Source organism: Peromyscus leucopus, chromosome 13, assembly GCF_004664715.2.
Source record: "Peromyscus leucopus breed LL Stock chromosome 13, UCI_PerLeu_2.1, whole genome shotgun sequence".
NCBI lineage: Eukaryota > Metazoa > Chordata > Mammalia > Rodentia > Cricetidae > Peromyscus > Peromyscus leucopus.
This window is the reverse complement of record NC_051074.1, coordinates 49,862,748-49,883,779: the sequence shown is the minus strand read 5'-3', so window position 1 is coordinate 49,883,779 and position 21,032 is coordinate 49,862,748. Positions and strand designations below refer to the sequence as shown.

Sequence of the window (21,032 nt, the reverse complement as noted above, 5' to 3'; positions counted from 1 at the left end):
TTACAGCAAATGAGAAAATGTCCGCTCCCACTCTTATATGAGATTGTCCATCCCTTATAAACTTATAGACGCAGTGATGATAGTTAATGCCTTCATTTCATAATGCTCAGTGCCATATAGGTACTGATACTGTTCTGAATTCTTGATATAAGCTTATTTACAACCCTGTGAAGTAGACATTGTTTACTAGTTTTGAAACTAAAACATAGAAAGGTTGGCGTAGCAGAAATTGGACCCCAACAGTCTGGCTTCATCCTCCTTCCTGTACCTCTCTGTACATTACTTGGCTTTCGCCAGCCAGGCAGGAAAGTTTGAACACTAAAAGCTTCTTAACCTATTCGTTTTTTTAGTTTATGAAGAGAGGGAGGAAGACAAAGATCAGCCGTACATCACCAGATGGCGTGGAGAATTAAATGATCCAGTATATACGGTGTCAAACTCTGACTGATGGCTAATATTGGCTATGTTGCCTATTCATTTTCCAATCCTTTCCATTTTGCATGTGATTAGTGCAAGTTACACAAAGGCATAAATTAATAAGAAGCATAACTCAGAGCCAGAAAGCCTATCCAGGGCCCCTGATTTTCTGTGGAGCTGTACATTTAGAAAGAATGAATCCTAGCATGGCCTTTTTCTTGAAAACACTTGGATGGGGATCATCCACACTTATGATTCCCTAGGGGGTTAGAGAAAGAGCAATTATAATAAGAATGGATTAAATGCATATTGTAGCAATTATATTGCTAAATTAGAAAATCCAAAAATATATAGGACGATCCATAGAATATTATAAGTTGTCAAAACCTCCAATATTTCCAAATCATATACTGCAGGAAGCAAAGGAAAAAAAACACCCATTTAATCCTTTGCAGCCCTTCTGCCTGGCTTTTCTCTTTATTACATTATGAGATTGACTCTATATCATTATCTCTTATTGTCGCCTTAGTCTTCTAAGCCTTAGCTGCTGCTAATGTAATGGCAATAACTGCTACAATTTGCACTTTTCTGTTGTATTAGGCCTTGATTCTCTTTTCCTAACAACCTTCTATATCCACCACTGATTTTTCTTGTAGATAATAAGCAACTTAATGGTTTTTATGAATGAGTAATGCATTGATGCGAACTTATCAGAGCAGAGGAATCAACATAAAAAAAGAGTCTTATAGGAACAACAGAAATAGCGATGTTAAAGTATCTTAGATATTAAAAATCAAATGTGTTTGCCATTTTGAAACTAGTACTGGAAATTTTGCATTGTAAATCCTGTTAGTTCACAAGCACTTTTAAACCATACTGCATCTCAATTTCAGGCCTCTGTTTTAAAATAGAAAAAATAATGATAGAGATGCTAATTGCCTGACTTGACATTGTGCACTGTATACATGCCTTGGAATACCACACTACCTCCACAAATAAGTACAATTATTATGCATAAATTAAAAATAAAAGAACCAACATATTGATATAAGAAAGACCACGGCAGAGCTAATATCTCGAAATTGCTGCTCCTTTCCCTGTAACTAAAAGTTGTATAGCATCAGATTCTTGAAGGGAGTGTTTCACACATGTTCTGAAAGGTTGATATATTGTGGCTTTGTTTTCTTTGGTCAAATGGGCTCTAGAGATCCATTCCATGTTAGGAATGTGAAGTGTAACAACAGGCCATGGTACCAGACATCTTTCCTTGAACCTCTTTGATGTGTTTCTACGACCAACCAAACTAATGCTGTCCTACCTTCTCTAGACTTTCAGTCTTCACTGCAGAACCCTACAAAGCTGCGTTGTGTTTCTCCGTTCCCTTGCCCCTTCCCTGGCATGTCATTCATCCACATGATAAATATTGCTTGAGCACCAACTGTGTACAGGCACTGGGCATCATGATGAATGGGATAGAGTGCTGCCCTCAGAGAACTTAAAATATAGTCATTTGTCACAGGCTGCCTCACCTCATCAGTTATTTCTCTTTCATGGGTCTGTCCATGAAACCAAAATAAAGGTTACAAATTAAAGTTATTTTACATTCTGTATGCATTTCACCTAGCAGGTACTCGGGGCATCTTTGGTTGAATGAGTGAGGTTGCTCTCCATCAGGGAAGAGCAATGTTGGGTAGTATTAAGTATCCCCTCAGGAAGAGGTCACACCTATAGGGCATGTATGAGACATTACATCATTCCACTAGAGTAGTCTCTGAGCATGGCTTTGAAAGAGATACACTAGATCATTTCGTTGCATACCACATAGGACTCTTGGAAGTAAATTCCAGCCCTGGTCTGTCTTCATCCACACGGACTATGACTCCATGGAAGTAAGATAATGGAGGGGTCAAGCAGACTTTCCAACAGATGCCAGGAACTGGCACACAATGAGCTCATGTTTGGCGGCAGAGCTCAGTGCGCTTCTCATTGGAGTGTCTCCTCCAGATTTAAAGAAACCAGTACGAGAAATAACTTTTGGAATGTAAATATTTGTGATTCAAGTAGGACTCAAGGTATAATATTGCTAGCCTGGGATTTCTTGATTCCAGCTTCTTGCTCTGATTAGCTCCGAGGCAAGCAGGGCTCAGACTGAAGAATTGCAGTCCATGTGGGGTGATCATGGTTTGCTGGTACCAAGAAGAGTCCCAGGAAGCATTTCTTTGGAGGTCTTATGATCCTTTACTTTTCCTTTCAAGGACTATGGTTCCAACTTATAACAGGCAACCAGTCAAGATTTTTGTTTTAAAATAAACCTGTATGGCCCACAGGGAAGTGGGATCAGAGGTGGTGCAGTCCTGAAAACTGAATTTGTTGGTATTTGAGCTGCACTCTCAAGATAACCTCTAACATACACAATTAGGGAAATGAGAGGGAGCAGAATTTGGATGTTCATTTGTAAACTATAATTCGGTGGTTTATCTGTTCAAAATCAACATAGTTTTACAAAACTAGGACCATACATGGACAAGCCTAGACCAAAGAAGAGACTTCCCTTGAATGGCATTTGATTGTTACTCTCTCTTCCTCTAAAAGAGGTGTGAAGGGAGGAGGGTTAGAATGGGAACAAATAGCATTGGCAAAGAACGTAGCCTCCTTATGCCTCATTCCCTGTATAAATACATATGGAGACACATATAAGCACACATGCTTACCATATGCATATAAGTAAATATACATAGAGACCCACATGTGCACATGTAGACCATGGGCACACATAACCACACATGCATGAACGCATATATTTCACACACTGCAACTGACGAATGAGATCTTAAGTGCTCCTGACATCATACACCAGTGAGCAGCAGTAATTCTCCTCTGGGGGAACCATAAGCTGACCCAACAGCCTAACCCAAGCTATGATGGACGATGCTCTGCCCATTCTGCCTGTTTTTTTCTGCTCTCAGAAATTCTATGGTCAAGATAATCCTGTGGGCTCTCTCTCTGCCTCCACTGCAGGATTAAAAAGTTAGGTAGCACTGCACGCGGGCATCATTCTGACCTCACCCCAGCTTTTATATAGAAGAGTGTGTGTGTGTGTGTGTGTGTGTGTGTGTGTGTGTGTGTGTGTGTGTTTGCTGAGAATAACTTCCTCACTTGAACTTTGCAGCTATGATAATCTACACTCACACTCTGCATTTGTCATCATTCCTGAAGTGAACTGGAAGTCACAGCAGGAGATGTTAAGGAGGGCGACTCCCACTAGTTGAGCATTCACCCCAATCCCCTTGCATGGCAAGAAGGAAAGAGGATGGAAAGATAACATGAAAAGGGGGTGAAAGAAGAGGGGAGGAAAAACAAAAGGAAAAATGACGAAAGGGGTTGGAAGGAAAAAGAAAGATAATGTTTGTGCCTCCGGAGCCTCCGGGTTTCTCCCATTCCATCTTTTCACTGCATCTGTGTCAGTGGGTCTTAGACTCCAGCAGAGTAATGTAGATGTAACTAACTTCTATAAAAAAAAAAAGAAACAATGTAAAAGAAAAGCGAAGTCAAGCTCAGAGCTAAAATCTCACCCCTCCTGCTGTCAGCTCGCAAGAGATACTTCCTGTCGTTTTTTTATGTATGTTGTTCTGCTTCTCATTGGTTGTAACCAACACATGACTGCTCGTCACTGTCTGAATGTAAGCCCCTAGGTCTAGCATATGTTCCATGCTGGCTATATCCTGACCACGAGATCTTATGGGATTAAAGGCGTGTGCCACCACGTCACACTCTTGCTATGGCTCTAATAGCTTGAGGCAACTTTATTTATTAACACACAATCAAAAAATATTAGTACAATAGATTAACCAAGATAATCTGAGAGTGAGCCACTGAGGATTTGAGGGCTACCTGGGCTATAGGGGAAGTGCAGGGCCAGCCTGGGCAACTTAGCAAGATTTTATCTTAAAATAATAGAAGGAAAGAATGGGCGAGAAGGAGAGGGAGGGGGAAAGATGGGAGGAAGAAAGAAAGGAAAGAGGGAGGGAGAGAGGAAGGGGGGGCAAAGAAGCTGGGAGTCGGGCCAGTGGTGACTCACTCACCTAGCATGCAAGAGGCTATGGCTTCATTCCCCAGGGTTGTAAGGCAGAGAAAATAGAAAAAACATCCTGGGGCTTTGGACTGGGCGCTAGAAGGCTGGAAGGAGCCTGAAAGTGAAGCATGAAAGGGGGTTTAAAACATGCCCATTTTTCTGATTTGATGTTGCAAATATAATATTTTAAGTGCAGTAACAAGGCATGTTTGAAAAGCCTCTTCTACTCCTGTCTTGGTTTGTGTGGTTCTTCCTCTGACCCTGCGCTAGAAGAATGCTGCTGCCCACATTTTGCAGATGGGGCGACTGAGGCTCGGAAAATGGGGGCAATTTGTTTCTTAGCTGTTTGGCAAGCAAGTGTTCTCTTTTAATTTTTATTTAAAAGTCTCCATGTAATAAATAGTAACCAGGCTATTAGTAACAAGTAACAATGGTCTAAAAAAAAAATATGTGGATTAAATTTGCAAAATCAAACAACAATTTTTATTTCACAGAGGACTTTTGCAGAAGCACATATTGCAACAGGAAAAAGAAGAGGAGAAGGGAAAAGAGAGAAAAGAAGGGGTGAGGGCAAGGAGGAAGGGGTGAGGGCAAGGAGGAAGGGGTGAGGGCAAAGGAGGAAGGGGTGAGGGCAAGGAGGAAGGGGTGAGGGGAAGGAGGAAGGGGTGAGGGCAAGGAGGAAGGGGTGAGGGAAGGAGGAAGGGGTGAGGGGAAGGAGGAAGGGGTGAGGGGAAAGAGGAAGGGGTGAGGGGAAAGAGGAAGGGGTGAGGGGAAGAGGAAGGGGTGAGGGGAAGAGGAAGGGGTGAGGGGAAGGAGGAAGGGTGAGGGGAAAGAGGAAGGGGTGAGGGGAAGGAGGAAGGGGTGAGGGGAAAGGAGGAAGGGGTGAGGGGAAAGAGGAAGGGGTGAGGGGAAAGAGGAAGGGGTGAGGGAAAGGAGGAAGGGGTGAGGGGAAAGAGGAAGGGGTGAGGGGAAAGGAGGAAGTGTTGAGGAGGAAGGAAGAGCGGGGAGAAGGGGGAGGAAAGACTAGGCACTTGAGTAGGTGACAGGAAACCAGAAAAGGCCACAAGGGGAGTTCTCAGTGATCGCTATAGGACATGTGGCCCCTCAACCCTTGAGATTTGGTAGGTCTCAATCAAAACCCTAATAAAGTATGTATAAGCTACCTACTAGAGCCTGAAAGTTTAGCATTGAAAGAGGATGTAACACACGACCATTTTCCTGATTTTATGTTGCAATTATAATCATTTAAATACAGTAAATAAAGTGTGTTTTAAAGCTCGTTTTTACTCATTTCTTTGTTTTCTAGTGTATGCAAGAGAGAATTTAAAATCAGTGCATGATCTGCATAACCCACTACAGGTTTTCAGCCTAGGCTCCCGGTTCTAGATCCCTTCCAGGGAACCAGAGGCAGGGCCACAGTCAGTTCCATCAGAAAACCCCCTGCCCTTCAGTCATATCAGACTCCTTAATCTGCAGCCCAAATGTTTCACCACTCTGGACTCCAGATATTCCCATCTATCTGTAGATGCAGGGGAGCACACTGTCTGTACACTGTCACCGAACACCGTGCACTGACAGAAAGTGACCAGAGCTATTATTGCCTATACAGCAGTGTTATTCTGGTATGTGGGGAGTTCATTAAAGGTTTATTCAAAGGTGAAATTTTACCCCTTTCCTGAAGTTGCAGATACATATTTGTGAGAGAGAATGTCTTTTAAGTGTTCCTAATTGATAGCATGGAGGCAGAGGTACAGATGGTCTTTATTAGGAATTCTTTTTCTCCTAGAAAATGCAGACCTCTTCCCCCTACCCCCTTAGCAACAGCGATCGAAGGATGATTGAATGGTCTCTAGTGGAAAAATGTATTTACCTATGTGAAGATCGGTTTCAACTCAGCACATTCTTCTTGTACCAGTGAACTAACCTGTAACCTCTCAGAGTGTTGACATCTCTTCAATTCTTAACTCGTGTGTATGCGTGCATGTGTGTGTGTGTGTGTGTGTGTGTGTGTGTGTTCACTCATGATTACATGCAACTTTTATGAACTCAGAATCCAGAAGATAGCTTAGATAAAAAGCCTTTCTAAGCTTCTCATTTTACTTTTATTTTCTTAAGAATAATATCTCTGCTTGCATTATCACACACACACACACACACACACACACACACACACACACACACACACACACACACATAATTGTATGAGGTCATGTACCTGTGTACAAGATAAGTGCAACTCAAAGGTGATAGAATTGTTCAAAGGAAAGAAAAACACAGGAGGATGTTATGAAGATGCCATTGATTTCCTTGACACTAATTAGAAGCCAAAATAACAATGTAACCACAGGAGTGTTTGTGTGTGTTTGTTGTCAGAGCCTAGATGCAGGGACCTTAGATAGAGAGCGGCTTCCTAGTTAAAACATTGTCTCTGATTTTTGAAGTCTTGCAATTTTTCTTCCTCTATGACCTTTCCATCTGATCCTCCAAAGGGGGGGGGGCTAAAAAAAAAAAAAAAAAAAAAAAAAAAAAAAAAAAAAACCTTGATGTTGCCCTAATGAGTGTATACATTCTATGGGAAAGGGGTATTCTGGTGGGCTAAAATTTGCTTATCATTGGCTCTGTCCTTTTTGCAGCCTGTGAAATGTTAATCCATAGAACACACCAAAGTGATGGATGCAGCGTAAGTGAGAACACACTAGATGACGTAATTTTTTCCTCATGTGTCTCTCACCTCTGGCAGATGTGCGTACTTGCTGATATAACATAATTGACAACGTTCCTCCCTCAAATATGGGTCTCATTCACTTCCCCATGATCAAAAAGGAAACAATTCTATCTTGAAGTTACAGATGAACTGTTCATTTTACCATCTTTTTAAAAGCAAGGGGATCAGACATTTCAGGGAAGGAACAGCCTATAGCTTACGTCTTTCCCATCCTGCTTTCTCTCTCTTCATCCTCACCTTCCTCCCTTCCTTCCTTCTGTCCTTCAGTTCCTCCTTCCCAAAACACCAATAGTATCAGAGGCTACAGGTTCAGTAGATGAAAAGAGGAAACTTCATAGGCTTTGCAATCTGTACAGCTTGCTTCCTGTCTGAATACAAACATTAACAGTCATGCTATTAAATAAGTCCCACCCCACCCCACCCTACCCCACCCCACCCTACCCCACCCCACCCCACCCTACCCCACCCCTGCAGGCGTATACCCGCCTCACCATTGGGATACAGTGGGAAGTGTGGTCTGGACAGCAGTGTCTGATGTAGTTACTGGCTTTCATTTGCTCTGAGGCCTACCATGGTGGGGGCTGTAAGCCCCTGCTCTCTGGATTGATGGTGTTCAGAGCAGGATTCTCAACATGTCACTGGCCTCTTGAATCAGGGTGTGTTCAGCATAGAACAGACTCTTATTTCCTACACAGCATGTGGATCTCGGAGCTCTTGTGTCCCACCCAGGTACAGAAAGCAGCCTCAGATGGAGTGGTGGCACCAGCGCCACCAAATGCCATTTCAGGTTCCGTTCCTCTACTGTGCCATGTCTCCCCGCCTGAGTCACGTCACTTCTGGGCTGTGGTGGTGCCACGTTTGTTACCAGCTTATTGTAGTTCTTCGAAAAGTATCTCTTCTGTTTTATAAAACACAGTGAACAAGGACTTCACTATCAGAATATGTACCAGGACGTCACACACACACACACACACACACACACACACACACACACACACACACACACACACACGCCCCAAATTCCATCCTCCCTCTACGTCGAGGTTCTTAGACCTCTTTGGTTAGAACTATTTCTTAAGAACCCAAGTACACAGTTTTAGACAGTTTCACATGGGTGAGGATCTGTGTGAAATCCAGAATGTGCTCCTCAGACCATTTGGCTGTTTGCCTTTCATCTACATCGCTAAGCCCAAGCCCCATTTTGGAGCCTTTTCCTCAAAGCCTCTGGTCAAAAGGAACAAGTCCACTGCTGATTCTTTCGCTGGACCCAAGCTCTCTGATCTTGTTTTCCCAAAAACATTTACTTGATGTGCGAGCATTGGCATGCTGCACACTACTTAGATGAGATTCTTTGCCCTCTGTACCTATATCTAAAGTCCTCCGAAAGTGATAATCTGCTGCAAGATTACTGGTCCTTAACTCTCATGCACAATACGGTTGGGTCTAGCCACACACATCTTCATCTAATGAACTTGGCACATATTCATTTACCATACATCTTCTGAATGCCTACTAAATATTCTAAATATTCCCCCAGAAATATTTGCTGGTAAATGTAAATTAATAAGCAAACTCCATGTTCTTCTTCTTATTTTTTTTTTTTCTGAGTGATTTTGCTTTTATTTCCTTCATGTTAAGCCAATCATGAAATTTCACAGTGATTTCTGGGGTGAGGCAGAAGGAAAGTGTATTCAGGATGATTGAGGCCCTGGCCTGGTTGCCCGAGAAGGTGCAAGCAGGGGGAGGCCTCACTGGGGAAGCTGGAGGAGCACCGACTCCCCGGCTGGCAGGTAGGTGATGTTCCGAGAGTGGGAGAGCTGGTAAGCAATGTCCTCAGCAGCCTCCAGCTTGCGCAGCTCGATCAGGCCATCACCTTCGGTGGCCAGGGAGTTGGCGATCAGCTTGGCTGCCTTGGAGTCACCCTCAGCAGAGATGATGGCTGCCTTCTTCTGCTGCTCAGCCTTTTCCACCACAAATCTGGCCCTCTCCGCTTCCTGCTGAGCCACCTGTTTGGCTTCCACTGCCTCTGTGAACTCCTTCCCGAAGGTCAGATGTGTCAGGGACATGTCATCCAGGATGAGCCCAAACGTTGCTGCTCTCTCTGTAAGGTCATCGCTCACCTGCCTCGAGACCAGCTCTCGCTGGGTGATCAATTCTCCAGCATCAAAGCGAGCCACTACTGACTTGAGGATCTCTGTGGTGATGGATGGCAGCACCCGCTCATCATAGTCCTCACCGATGCTGGTGTAAATACGAGGAAGCTGGCTGGCCACCGGCCGAAAGAGGATGCGTAGTGTGATGTTGACATTCTGCAAATCTTTGCTACCAGTGATGACTGGTACATTCCGGGGTCGCGAGCGGCAGTCAGAGACAATGGGTTTCTGTACCCAAGGGATGAGAAAGTGAGTCCCTTCCCCCACCACAATGTCCTGCACTCCACGGCATCGGTCAAAGATGACAGCTCTGTGCCCAGCATCCACGTTATATAAGGCAGAGTTCACCACGCCTCCTGCGACAGCTAGCGTTAGGCGGAACTTTCCAATGGACTCAAACACTTTGGCAGCCATGATTCCTTCTGTTGCACCCACTCATACCTGCTTCCACTCTGACCTCCACCAAACACTGTTTTTTTTTCTTTTTTTTTTTTTTTTTTTTTTTTTTTTTTTTTTTTTTTTTTTTTTTTTTTTGGTTTTTCAAGACAGGGTTTCTCTGTGTAGCTTTGCGCCTTTCCTGGAACTCACTCTGTAGCCCAGGCTGGCCTCGAACTCACAGAGATCCGCCTGGCTCTGCCTCCCAAGTGCTGGGATTAAAGGCGTGCGCCACCACCACCCGGCAACTCCATGTTCTTAATGAATGCATTTTTGGTGGGAAAAATAAGTGATAAACAGCTAATCACACCATGGTACATATGGCCATTAGGAAGAGAAGAGTGGGTGTGTGAGGGTCCCAAAGCCTTTAGCCATGGGAAGAACAACCACTTAAGAAAACGGGGTTATCCCGAATGCAAACTTGGGGCCAAGTCCAGCTTGCTCTTTAGTTGTGTTGCCGCATCTCTAGGGAATAGTTTATGTCTAGCTCCTTCCTTAGTGGAACATTTTTCTTTTACTGTCTGTTATCAATTTTTTTAAAACTAACCTAACATTTTAACCTAATAAATGCTGTGTGTGTGTGTGTGTGTGTGTGTGTAGATGTGTGCATATTTGCTTGCCTTCAGGTACACATGCCAGTATTCATTCTTTAAGTTCATACATGTATGCAATATATTTTGATTATATCCATACCCACATCCCCTCCAATTCCTCCCAAACCCCTCACACATACATCTCACATCTTCATCCAATTTCTTTGTGTGTGTGTGTGTGTGTGTGTGTGTGTGTGTGTGTGTGTGACTGATTCCAATTAGTGCTGCCTATATACGGATGGGTATAGGGCTGTCTGCTGGAGTAGGAGAAACCTACTAGAGGCCACATCTCTGAAGAAACGTCACTTCCCCTTCCCCAGTAGTCACCAACTGACTGCATGGCTGCTTTGAGTTCATGAGTGCCCTAGCATGTCATTTCTAGAAGACACTGTTTCACCTAAGTCTTCCTCCTACAACCTTTCCACACCCTTCTTCCACAATGTTCCCTGAGCACTGGAGGAGGCTGTGCTTGAGGGCTGAGCTCTCTGCAGTTTGACCAGTTGTGAGTTTCTGAATTAACCACCTTCTACTGCAGAAAGCAGCCGCCTTTACAAGGGCTGATGGCTGCAATAACCTATGGATATAAAGGTAAGTATTTAGAAAGCAGTTTAGTGTGGTGTCTATTTAGCAAAATAATAGTAGTGCCTTGTCCCCCAGGGTCCATGCTCTCCCTGTCCATGGGTTCTTTTCAGTACTAGGCATGAGTTTCCTCCTGTGAAGCAGGTTTTAAATCCAGTCAGAGTTCTGCTAGTTAACCCAATAACTAGCAAGCCACTTTTGCACCAATGAACACATCTAGCCAGGCTGTTCATTATTGTAGCTTCCTGGACTCTGGCAAGATGAGACTCTTTGATGACTTTTCTCCTCCAGGTTAATTCTCCAAAGTGTGTGCTACCTTCAGCAATACAGTCTCATATCAGGGCTATCCACCTTATTTCTTCAGACATGTTCTCTCATTGAACCCGAAGATGAGGCCAGGCTGGCTGGCCAGTGAGTGCCAGAGCTCCACCTGTCTCCCTCTCCTCAGCATTAAGATTTTATAAGAGTGCATGGTTACAGCAGGCTTTCCAAGGGAATTGGGATCCAGACTCAGACCCTTATCCTATATGGCAAGCGTTTTACCAACAAAGCTTTGTGTCCAGTCCTCCAATGTCACTTTTAAAATTCTTGCTTAGTTTTTCTGTCAAACTATTTAAATATAAAGGAACTCTAACCACACAGATGATTCACAGCATAAATACCAGAAGCTTCTCAGCATTACGACTTTATGAAGACATGCAGTGAGAAAGTGTCTTTGAGACTCGAGGCTCATTAAGTAATACCAAATGTGATCCTCAGTGTTGGCATGCTCAACGTTCTGTATGCTTCTATGTGTTTTAAGTTCCTGGGTGAGTGGAGATATTTTCTTGTTTCTGACAGGAGATATTTATATTGGTTAGAAAGCATATGTACTTAGAAAAATGTTTTGGCATCAGTTAATGATTTCATTGACTGGAAATCATTTATCAGGTAGAATATTGTTAAAGTTGAAATGCCAGAATTTATCTACTCTGTGTTCTTAACTTTATATATATATATATATATATATATATATATATATATATATATATATATATTACTCAAATAAGACTTACTACTATCCTAAAGGTCTTTGGGGGCTCTCCATAGTCAAAGTTTCATTTATCATCCAAGTTTTTAATCATATGATCACTTGAAAATGTCCTGCTATGACTTTCCATTTCAATGTGGTTCTTTTTTCTTGGTGCTTAAGTAATATGCAATAAAAAAAAAAAAAACTTCCATTTGTAAATGAGCCCAGTAGCTGTGTTAGAAAAATAAACAAACAAAAAGCCAGGTTATGACTTTCTATTTCATGTGTTTGAGATATAATTATCCAAAGAGTGATCTGTCCCCTCCCCCAATAACAAAAAGGTTTGTGAGGGAGTTTTTGACATGTTGTACACAGTGAGAAGATGGGGGAGCTCCCTCCACACATTACAGCATCCATCTACAGAGCTGCAAGAAGGCTCTGTTATAAAGACTTAGTCTTAAATCCTAACTCACCTCCCAGTATGTGCTTATAGATGTTGTAAGTTACATTTTGGGTTGGTTTCCAGTTTTTCATCTGTTCCCATTCTTGGATATTATTTTTCATTTCCAATTAAATTGTTAAACTCCAGTTACATGGAAAATGTTACCATGGGGAAACTTAAATTTATTTACATCCCATCTAGTTCTGGCAATAGCACTGATACAAAATGTAATGTCTCAAGGCTTCTCATGTCATAATTTAAAGAGCTTTGACTTTCACTGCCATTAAGCAACCTACCCCCAGTAACCCATTTTACAATTTTGTGTTTCCATATTACCATAGAGCTAATCAGTTCATAGTAATTACTCCTGCTTAATTCATAAGAATGCTAAAGGGTTGTATCATATACTTTTCTACCAGGGAATGTGTCTCTGATAAGGAACCAGCCATGAGAAAATCTTTTCAAATGGGAATAGAATCCTACAGCTCCACCTTCTAAGCAGCCGATGGTTCTTAAATTGTAGTGCGTTTCCAGATAGCTTTGTGTCCCCGGGGACAGGAGGTGGAGATGTGCACCTGAACCAGCAATGGGCCTTTCCTCTAGTTTGGTTATTGCACAAGGAAGCAGCCGTAACAAATTGAACAGGTGTTCCTGGAAAAATAATTCTGGAAGGAATCCAGGGGTTGAAGGGACTGGGATACAATTTAATTAATGGTCCAGTGAAATGCACGCTACTCTAGACTGTGTGTCTCTGGTAGCTTCTACCATACTGTAAAATTTGTGAAATTAACTTGAATTTCACTGAATGTCATTTTTTTTCTAAATAATGTAGTAAAATAATTCAATCTGAATAATCTCTTTAAAAAGATTTTTTAAAATTATATAAGAGAGTTTGAATTTAAATGTCATTTCAGTCTCTAAGAGGTACAGTAAAGCAAGTGTTAATCCCTTTTTCCATTGAAGAAAATAAAATCCTGTGGTAGCAGAGGCACCAACTCAGAATTCAGTGGGATAGACCTTATGTAATATTTTTGAAACAAGACCTAAAATGATGAAGCTATGAGCTCACCAATTTTCTTAGCATTGTACAAGAACACAAAAAGTTAATTTATGGGTTTTAGGTAGGGTCTGAGGTACTTGGGCCTTTGAGTTGTCGTCCTTTGCCGCAGGACGTGTGGTCAGAGGACTGGGTAGAGATCACCACAGGTTCATTTAATTAACATTTGCTCACAGGCCGTAGCCGGTTCCCCAAATGGTTCACATGCAGTTTAACCCAGAGAGGCGTTGGTTTGGTTCGATGGAAAGTTAATTGTAGTTCTTGGGATGGTATGGCTGCCAAGAAAGAGTAAGTGAGCTAATAATCGCACGGGGTCCCGAGGGAGGGGACAGCCATGCTTTCACTCAGCTCTGAAACAGGCGACACTGTTAACTAAACTCGGAGCTTACACATCCCGGCCTCTGCCTAGCACTTGGTGAGGCCACTCCAGCCGATTTCATAGGAGGCATAATTGGAGAGACTGGCCCCATCTGCCCTGGAGAAGACAACAAGCAAACCCTGGTAACTGAGTCCAGAGGGCTGCTCCTGGGAGGAACAGGGAGGAAGGGGCAGTAGGAAACCTGACTGGGAGGCAGATGTGTCTTACTAAACGGGAAGATGGACTCGGAAACAGATACATGTGTCTTGAAATGAATTTTCCTTTGCCTCCAAGTTGACAGTCATATATCCTTGGAGGTCTTCAAGTAGAGAACAAGAAGCTAGTGACTACCAGAGCCCTGGGCTGAGTGCTCTCCAAACACCCTGTGGTATTGTGAAACTCCCAATCCTATTGTGTTCTTATTTCCTCACATTTAGAAAGGATTCTTTGTTCCATCTGGGAAGGGGGCTGGGTCTGCTACACCCAGTGCTTATCCCACCCCAGGACAGTATCACCAAAAGTGGTTTCTGATATGAATAAAGGAAGGAGAGGCTAAGAAGCGCAATTGAAACCATATATTTATTAGTATGTTCAGATGGATTTTTACCAACTGTCCTAGGCAATCTTGTAGGCATTAGGAAGGTGTGGGTGAATAAAACAGATTACTGTTGTAGTTTGAGCCTAAGAAGTTCCAAGAACTGCTAAGCAGGCCAGACATAAGAAGAATGAAGAACTGGCCGTATTTCTTTACCAGAATAATGCATCCTTGAAGAACTTAACATCTTGAAACTCTCTCCAAGACCAGCCAGGGCAACATGAAACATTTAGAAGTCGAAAGGAAATAAAGACCTCACTACTTTCTCTTAAAATTACCTTGGGTCTGAAGTTAGATCTCTTCGGGTGTGATGAAGCTGGTGGAAAACTTAGACAAATTACTAAAACCCTGGAGACTGCAAGACCCCAAATAGGAACAATATGAGATGGGATAAAATGTGCAGCTATCTTACCAGAGAATTCCTGAGCCTCCTCGAACCTGATTGTCGGTATTTTAGTTTGTGATTACTTTGGATTATAGCAAAGTTTTACTACTAAAATTTCTGCATTCAATATCAGAACTATTTTTTTTATCTTAAAAACAAAAATACTTTAACCTGAAATCCACCGTTTTACCTCAGTTGCTATGCACTTTGAACCTTATTCCATCCAGGCACCAACTTTTCTTCCTCATTGCCGTGCATTTTTTATTTTATAATACAACTCAGTGAAGGAAAAAAAAAAAAAAAAAAAACAAGATTCATTTTGTAGAAAATTGCTTTCCCCAATCTTTTTTGGAATCTCTTTTGTCTGTTACCTGGGCAGTATCTGTATTATTACTTTGCCCTCCAAAGCTTTTGCCCATTTGCCAACACAAGATGGCTAAATCTCTTTTCCTTTATCTGGTATTTCATTAGGAGGGAAACTCCCCAAATTCATTCCTCTCAGCCTTTTTTCTCACTGCTAATCCCCACGTCTCAAGTGTATTTATAATAAATATCTTCACTATGAGTAAGGGCATTCAGTTTTCTGCGTAGCTTCCATTTCTAATGAAAGCTAAGCCAAATGACCAAGCGCCCGTCCCCCACAGGAAAGCCTTCCTGTGGAATGTGGAATATCTTCTAATTGCCCTCAATGAATCAGCTTCATGCTTGGTCTTATCTCTGGCACCTTCCCCGGCTTTCTGCTGATAGCCACTAACGTGCAGGCCAACCATGAAAAGGATAAAGATGGTGTGACTCTCAAAAAGCCAGCCGGAGAGGGAAGTTTGAGAGCTGTTTCGATCCTTTACTTTCATGGTTCTGACGTGATTTATCTTAACCAATTTGCCTTCAGACATGGTTTGCTCTCTGTACTTCAAACATGTAGCTCTGGATCCTACAGGGACGCTTGCGCCCTTCAATTGTTTCCCCTGCCTAACACACAGGTCCTGTGTCAAAACATCTTGTACTAATCAGCCGCCGGTGATAACTTTAGGCAAGCAATATAAGCACTTTCTCTGACCATCTGTAAAATGAAGTCGTAACTACAAAGCCGCTGAGGCATCCCTTATACAAGCCCGGGCCAGCCACCCTGGCCTGGCTCGCAGCTGTGGCGAACAGCATGCTTGTGTCTGTCTCCTGACGTATGTTTTCTTTCCTGTCCTTTTTGCACCCCCCCCCACCTTCTCTATCACCCCCAAGATCTTCCCTGTCTCTCCTTCAACAGTTCCCCTCCACCTTCACCCTCGGGCCTGACCCTACTCCTCACACCTGCCCGGGCCCCATATGCTCCAGGATGTTTTAATATACCATGTACATGGAAGAAAATGAAAACTGGAGTTGCCAACTATGAACTCATTCTTTTCAGTGGGGGAAGAAGCTGAGGCCACAGCAAGGAGGCTGTTTTCTTTGTGGCACAGAAAAGTGGCTGGGGTTTAGGGAAATAACATTTAATAAACAATAGCTTCTAGCAGATATATGTTTGATCTTAGAGTGGTGTTGCTGCTGGGCCTCATATATTTTTTTAACGTGAGATACTGAAAAATCCAAATACTGGTAGTGGGAAATGTTAGTTGGTTTTCATTTTACTTTTTAATTACATTTTATTTATTTATTTATTTTGTGTGACTCTGGGTAGAGTTGCTCATGTCCATGGCAGGTGGACTGACTTCTACCCTATGGGTCTTAGGGATCCTGGAGGTTGAACTCAGATGGTCAAGCTTGGCATCAGGAACCTTTCTTGGCTGAGCCAGCTTGCCAGCCCTGGCTTTGTTTTGTGTTGCACCCAAAGGAGGCCACAGAGTCCAAAAGTTATGGACCTGTCAAAAGAAATACACATCAGAGATGATTGATCATGGGAGGAATGAGAGACACAAACTCATGGTCACCCAGGACCTACTACTGGCACTCTGAAGAGAAGAGACAAGTTGACATGACACCTGAGAGAATGACCACGAGTTAATGGAATGACTTAGCCCTATCTTGTACTCACCCACTGAAACCATACATTTATTTAATATAAATTTTACATAACTCATTAACGTTCAGAAATGAAGACTCTAATGAGGAACGATATGCATTCCATGCTATTTGATCAAAGGTCATAGGAAAGAATGCTTGGGCCAAGGGCATTTGAATTGATGGTAATAGATGACCATCTGTTTCCTGTCTAGATTTTCCTGTGTTTATATGTCATCAGAGATGAACGTATCCCTTTCCTACAGGGACACAGTGGACATCTCTTATGACCTACAGCAGAGGGCAACAATTTCCATTATGTCTTATTCCAGGGAGTCAGAGGTCAGAGAGCCCTTCCTGCTTCTGCCGTTTTCTCAGGTGCCAACTTGGCATATTTTGGAGTGCATTGTCTCAGAGTCCATCAATCGAATATTTCTGTAGGAAGTTAGAACCCCACTCACGTCCATGTACCAAGCCTTACCTCCATTCTTCCTCCCTCCTCTTCCCTCCCTTCTCGGGAGCTTAGAGAACTTGAAATAGAAAAGCCCCTGAGCACAACAGAAAATGGGGGCTGAACTGGAAGCAGGGGATCAGTGAAAATCCTGGCTCCCTAGCCCCAGCATGCTGCCTCCTGAAGAGACAGTCTTCTCTGGAGAAGAGCAATCAAAGAGAAACAAGCCATACACGCTGACAGTGGGAGCTGACCCAATAGCATGCATGGTTTCCACCCAGTTAGACTACAGTGAAGCTCATTAGTCAACAAGGCCCACCCATGTGCATAAAAAGTCTAATAAGCCTTGTAGGGACTTGTTTATATATGAAAGAGTAATTATAGATGAGTAGATATTGGAGGAAATCTTCTCACATGAAAGAGAAGAAAATTAAAAATAGATACATTAATTAAGAAAAGGAAGTCTAGGGATGTAACTCAGTTACAGTGTGCCTGCTTAACTCTGGGCTCAGTACCTAGTACTGCAAAAAATAATAACAGTAATAATTATAGTGTTATCAGAAAGAAATTACATTTATCTTCTGAAAGTGTTGTCTTTGAAACAAGAACTATATTCTATAACAAAAGAACATCATAGATCAATAAAAAGAATTTAATAGGATTAAAAATAGAATTTAGAAAACAAGAGAAAAGGGAAAAACTGTGAACAATGGTAATAAAATGTCAAGGTCATTAGGAAATGGATTCCCAGGATGCCCAGACTCTGGTAGGTAATTGAAGAGAACAGAAAACAGAATGAAACAGAGTGCCCACACAATAGCATCAAGAATAAAGGAGACATCTCTACAATTGCCTTGGAAGAAAAAACAAAACATGGGTCACACATTAAAAGACTCAAGAATAAATATAGTGTTAGGTATCTCAAGTAGTATTGAAAACTAGAAGCCAGTGGTGAAATGGCTTCCAACTCTGTGGAAACAGTTTTCACCTTAGAAGGATTTGAGACCAAAAACCAATGATGAGGGAAGGCTGTCTAGACACAAAGAATCAAAAATATTCTTATACATATCGGAGCAAGAAGGGACGAGAGTAGAAAATGTCGGAGCCAGCAGGGTCCGCCCAAGGGAATGCGAAGGGTGTACCTCACCATATACACCCCAGAGGAGGAAACAGAGGCATCCATCCCATCTTGCACATATGGCTAGGCCCAGCTAGCCAAGGTGTGTTCCCTCTGGCCTGCCAATCCCGACTTTACCACCTCACCTCCCTGCAGATAAGGCATGTGATCAATCAGTCACGTTACTTGTTACAGAGTTAAGAGGGCGACAAGTCTTTGTTCCACCCTTTCTCAGGAGTAGAACAAATAACAGAACACAATGACTTTGCCCCTGCTCTTCTGAACTACCTTATCATGACTAGGATGTTTGCATTTTCCTCCTGACCTCCGGAGAACACACGGCAAGCTTGCCGTCTCTGTTCAGAACACAAGCCAAGCTTCCGGTGATGTGGTTTTGTAGGATGTTTTATAAGTGGCCATGCTGCAGCTATTCCTTCACCGGGTGACCGCCCCTGACCATATCCCCATAGTCACTGGGTCTTCTCCACATTTTCTGTCTGTCTACACCATGGAGACGGTCTGCTGAGTACTTGCCCTTCACCCACTTCGGCTCACACACCCTGGCCTGCTTCCTTGTATATAAACCATTACCCTGGTGGCTAATGCTCAACCAGTGACTTGCTGTGACTGCTGTGTATTTTTCTACTGTGGTCAAGTCCAGTGAATGCAATTCCATCTTGTATGTATGTGTGTGGGCTTTTTTCCTTGAACACGTTTCCTTCTGCTTATTTTCATTAAGTTTCGAAACCCCTTATTCGAACACACTTCCCCCAATGGGTCCAAGAAGGTTTTAACTTCTTACTGCTGGCAAAGGTGCTGGTGGCTGTCAGACCTGTTTTAATGATCACACTTTGCAATGATGCTATTCTGTGCTTCAAAATAGTGGTTGGAATAAAAAATGATACAGACTGCGGGATGACTCTCCAGCAAGTGTCGTAAGATTAGCAGCGCGCTATTGAAAATGACAGCTTTTTTTTTTTTTTTTTTTTTTTTGGTTTTTCGAGACAGGGTTTCTCTGTGTAGCTTTGCTTTGCGCCTTTCCTGGAACTCACTTGGTAGCCCAGGCTGGCCTCGAACTCACAGAGATCCGCCTGGCTCTGCCTCCCCAGTGCTGGGATTAAAGGCGTGCGCCACCACCGCGACAGCTTAAAACACATAGAAGCCTCAAGTAAGATACCTATATAAAGGGAAGTAGGTGTTGACAAGAATTAGGTAGGATATGTAAATTATTAAGTAAACAAGTTCGAACCAACCTGTGCAAGAGCACTCAGGCCAGGGGACTGCTGCTGCTTGTTACTGTGCCTCATCCCAGCTCCTGTCATCTGAAGGAAGACACGGTATAATTTCAAGAGGGACCAGAGTCAAGAAGGAAAGTGGATCGGGATAGATCACCCTGAGGCTGCTTTCCCTGGACCTCTTCATCCAGACAGTGTGAAAGCAGTGCCTTGAGGGAGGCAGTTTTGTCAGATGCAAGTTTCCCATTCCCCTTGATATCCCAGCAGACCTACTGGTATTTATTTGTCACTATCTTCTTATATAAAATAATACCCGCTATCCAGCCTGGTCCCCAGTGCTTGGGTGATGTTATTTCTTTTTCTTTTTCTTAAGTAAAGGTAGGCTCTAGAGGTGATAATGGGGGATGGGACATCAGGATTTGCCAGTTGCCTCCCGCTGGGAAAGCAGCAACTGAGACAGTAGAAAAGTGAGGGTTCTGCTGAGGAGGAGGCACCCGGAGGAAGCAGGCTTGGCCTGGGAGAGACTTCTAACACAGGGCAACTCTGCAAAGTCTTGGCTGGCCTGGCGCACAGGAGCTCCAGGCCAAAGACTGTACGCTAAAGGAGCCCATGCTGAGCAGAAATAACAGGCAAACTGACCAGGGGCTCCCTCTGAAGAGAGCAGCCTAGAGAGTCAACAGCTAAAGAGGATGCTGGAGGCTCTGATAGCTGGAGCTGGTCATGTCTGCACTCCTCAAAACTGAATTGCAAGCCATTCCATGGATGAAAATGCAAGTCATGCATTTCCCTGCCTGTGCCCCAAGCATCCTCCTTACTACCAAGGAGTAGAGATGGTTTTGCCACCCTTCTTCTCCTATCTACATGAAAAAGTCAGTCTAGTGTGCCAGTCATGAAGGCGAAATACTCAGTACCTCAGCTAGCTCCCAAGTCCTGATGGAAGGAATAAGGCCACAATGTGGAAGACAGGTAGACGAGAAACGGTGACTCTACTAATTATGAAAGGACACGAGACACTGTCACTAAAGAACCACAGGAGCCAGGGTTATCTAACGTACGGTTTCTCGTTCATGCAAAATGATGGTGTTTTCCCCGATTCAAAATTATTAGCTCCCAGCACTTTGAAACTAATGAGAAGAAGAGATTGTGAGCTTCAGGCCTCCAGCATAAGCTTTGGTTCTGAGAAGCTTGCATGCTGATGTTTAGTTCCCAACACTGCATCTTGCCCTTCCCTATCATCAGGGAACTGAGAGACAACAGATCAGGGAGATTCTCATTTAGAGAGGGAGAAATGCAACACCGTGAAAAGCAAGCGATGATGGTAATAAATGCTTGATGGTGATACCCAAGGACATGTTGAATTCTGGGAAATTGAAGCAAATTGAAAAAGGGAATTCAGGTAAAATAAGAAAAAAAA

At 43.0% G+C, this 21,032-nt stretch overlaps 2 protein-coding genes across 2 annotated transcripts in view; one reads left to right on the top strand and one right to left on the bottom strand.

Moving 5' to 3' along the window:
- Positions 1-21,032, top strand: part of Pard3b (par-3 family cell polarity regulator beta) — a 993,468-nt gene that overhangs the window by 715,238 nt on the left and 257,198 nt on the right. The window lies entirely within an intron of this gene.
- On the bottom strand, positions 8,822-9,828 carry LOC114708207 (prohibitin-like). Its single transcript, XM_037210351.1, has one exon. The coding sequence runs from the start codon at positions 9,779-9,781 to the stop codon at positions 8,963-8,965; it is 819 nt and encodes a 272-aa protein (XP_037066246.1). The 5' UTR covers positions 9,782-9,828; the 3' UTR covers positions 8,822-8,962.